Raw genomic sequence first — 2,879 nt, forward strand, 5'->3', positions numbered from 1 at the left:
CTGAGCGCCAAGGAATTGATGCTTTTGAACTGTGGTGTTGGAGAAGACTCTTGAGAGTCCCTTGGACTGCAGGGAGATTCAACCAGTCCATTCTGAAGGAGATCAGCTCTGGGTGTTCGTTGGAAGGACTGATGCTAAAGCTGAAACTCCAGTCCTTTGGCCACCTCATGCGAAGAGTTGACTCATTGGAAAAGACTCTGATGCTGGGAGGGATTGGGGGCAGGAGGAGAAGGGGACGACAGAGGATGAGATGGCTGGATGGCATCACTGACTTGATGGACGTGAGTCTGGGTGAACTCCGGGAGTTGGTGATGGACAGGGAGGCCTGGCGTGCTGCGATTCATGGGGTCGCAAAGAGTCGGACACGACTGAGTGACTGAACTGAACTGAACTGAATTTTCAATAAATTTTTCTAGAAACAAAAAATTGTCCTTAATGAAGCAGTACCAATTATTGATGTTATTAAATCTCGACCTCTGACCTTCTGTTCTGTTTCTTGTGATGAATGAAGCACTTGGGCCGCTCACCACAGTAAGACAATTGTCAGCAGGTCAAGCAAGAGGGTGACGCAGGGACCACTCAATCAGACGCTTTTTTTTCATGGTCTACCGTTTTTACCAGAAAGAATAACAAACTATAGTTTTTAGACTAGCATTTGGCAGACATTTCTTGAAACTAAACAAAGCGAGTCTGTTATTTGAAGAAAACAACTGACAAGAGTTTCCTACCAATAATAAAAATCAAGCTTCCAACTGAGAATGAGAATGTTGGAAAACTTTCCACTGCCTGGAGCTTGAGAGACAGTTTCAAACCTAAAGATCTAAGGAGGATGAGAAGTGATATTAACAAATGTTACTTAGTGACACTGTATAAAGAGATGTGTCAACATTTGGAAGGTCTGCCTAACTCAGTGAATCAACACTTCCTAAGGAAGAACATGCCTGTTAAAATCAGGAGCAAGCCCCTTTGAACCTCAGGGCCCGCGGAGAACTTCAGCGTCACCGCGAGTGAAAAGCTCCCGGTAAGACTGAGGACTCCACAGCGAATTCACGTTTAAGAAACGTTAAGTTACCCAGTTTTGGAGTAATAACAGAAAATACCGCAACTACGTGGAAAGCTCCCTCTTCCAACCGCATCTCTGCGTAGGAGAGGGTTTTCTTCGGATTTCAAGCAAAACGAGCCGCAGCCGACTGAAGGCAGAACAGGCAGGGAAGTGCACACATTTAGGAGATTTGCAAAATGTACAAGCACGGCTGTCGTCGCACTGAATTATTTGTTAGGAAAACGCTATTTTCATGAAGCATGCGTTATACACGTTGAGATCAGACTCATTTTACATTTAATGAATGAGTAAATATCCTTTAAGGTCTGTTCCATTTCTAACCCGGTAAATCTCTAGCCTTGAGCCGTCCCCTCCCTCACGGACGCCTCCTGCGACCCGAGCAGGGCTAGGAGCGCCGGGCCGGGTCGCGGTCCACTCGGGCCCCGGGCTCTGCAGGCCTGTCCGCCCGCGCCGCAGGGAGGGGCCGCCCCGGCGGCAGCACTGCCGACGTGGCTGTGGCTCCGGTTCTAGCCTAGAGCTCACCACCCGCGCGATCTTACCTGTTGGTCATTCCTGACGCCACGCCCAGCATCTCCGCAGCCCCGCGAACCAGCACCGCGTCCCCGCGCCGCTCTAGTCGCTGCCGCCGAGCCGTCGCCGCTCCTCCTCGCTGCGCGCCGGGGCAGGAAGGGGCGGGCCGGGGCCGCGAAGGCCACGCCCACCAAGAAGCGCCCCACCCCCGGAACCGCCCTCCCGGATGTCGGCCCCCGCCTCCACCTAGGCCCCGGCCGGTCCGCCCCGCTCCCGGAACTGGCGGACCTCCAGCCCGGCCTCCCGGAACCGCCCTTTCGAGTCTCGACCCCGCCTCCAGATAGGCCCCGCCCCGCGCACCGAGGCCCCGCCCTGCCGGTGGAGGACACTGGCCAGGGGACTAGGGGTCCCATGCAGCAAGCCGGTTCTGGATTCGGGGCCGGTTCACCCTCCCTAGTGCTCCGCCGTCCCCACACTCCAATCTGTGGGCCGCGGAGGTGGCCGGTGTCGGTGCTGAGAAGTCATCGCAACTCTGACCAGGTCCTGGCGATGGGGTCACTCCTGGAGTCTCAGCAGCGCTGCAGACCCCATTCTAGGATGGTCCTCAGGAAAGGCTCCAGAGAACCCTGTTAGCCCAGCGGGTAAAGCTGCTCCTTAAGAAGGAATGGGGTGGGGCAGAGCGGGCGTGCGGCAGTGGTACAGAAATGGCCACAGCAGTTTTACCAGGAGGGCCAATGCAGTTTTGCTTTTAAGAGCAATTGAGAAAGTTTGTTTAACCAGGACATTAAATAATCACAGTTTCTACTTACAGCACATCTGTTAAGAAAAAAAAAAAAGAATAGTCAATAAGCACATGAAAATATGCTCCACATCACTAGTCATTCAGTTCAGTTCAGTTGCTCAGTCGTGTCCGACTCTCTGCGACCCCATGAATTGCAGCACACCAGGCCTCCCTGTCTCAACACCAGCTCCCAGAATTCACTCAGACTCACGTCCATCGAGTCAGTGATGCCATCCAGCCATCTCATCCTCTGTCATCCCCTTTTCCTCCTACCCCCAATCCCTCCCAGCATCAGAGTCTTTTCCAGTGAGTCAACTCTTCGCATGAGGTGGCCAAAGGACTGGAGTTTCAGCTTTAGCATCATTCCTTCCAAAGAACACCAGGACTGATTCCTTTAGAATAGACTGGTTGGATCTCCTTGCAGTCCAAGGGACTCTCAAGAGTCTTCTCCAACATCACAGTTCAAAAGCATCAATCTTTGGTGCTCAGCCTTCTTCACAGTCCAACTCTCACATCCATACATGA

At 52.8% G+C, this 2,879-nt stretch overlaps 1 protein-coding gene across 2 annotated transcripts in view; it reads right to left on the reverse strand.

Moving 5' to 3' along the window:
* LIMS1 (LIM and senescent cell antigen-like domains 1) overlaps positions 1-1,721 on the reverse strand; it is an 84,458-nt gene extending 82,737 nt beyond the window's left edge. For both annotated transcript variants that reach the window (XM_010862991.1, XM_010862990.1), the window contains exon 1: positions 1,603-1,721. In XM_010862991.1, the coding sequence (XP_010861293.1) occupies positions 1,603-1,634 (32 nt within the window). In that variant the 5' untranslated portion in view covers positions 1,635-1,721. The remainder of the gene's footprint in view (positions 1-1,602) is intronic.
* Between the last annotated feature and the right edge of the window lie 1,158 nt (positions 1,722-2,879).

Source organism: Bison bison, unplaced genomic scaffold, assembly GCF_000754665.1.
Source record: "Bison bison bison isolate TAMUID 2011002044 unplaced genomic scaffold, Bison_UMD1.0 scf7180017864486, whole genome shotgun sequence".
Classification (NCBI taxonomy): Eukaryota; Metazoa; Chordata; class Mammalia; order Artiodactyla; family Bovidae; genus Bison; species Bison bison.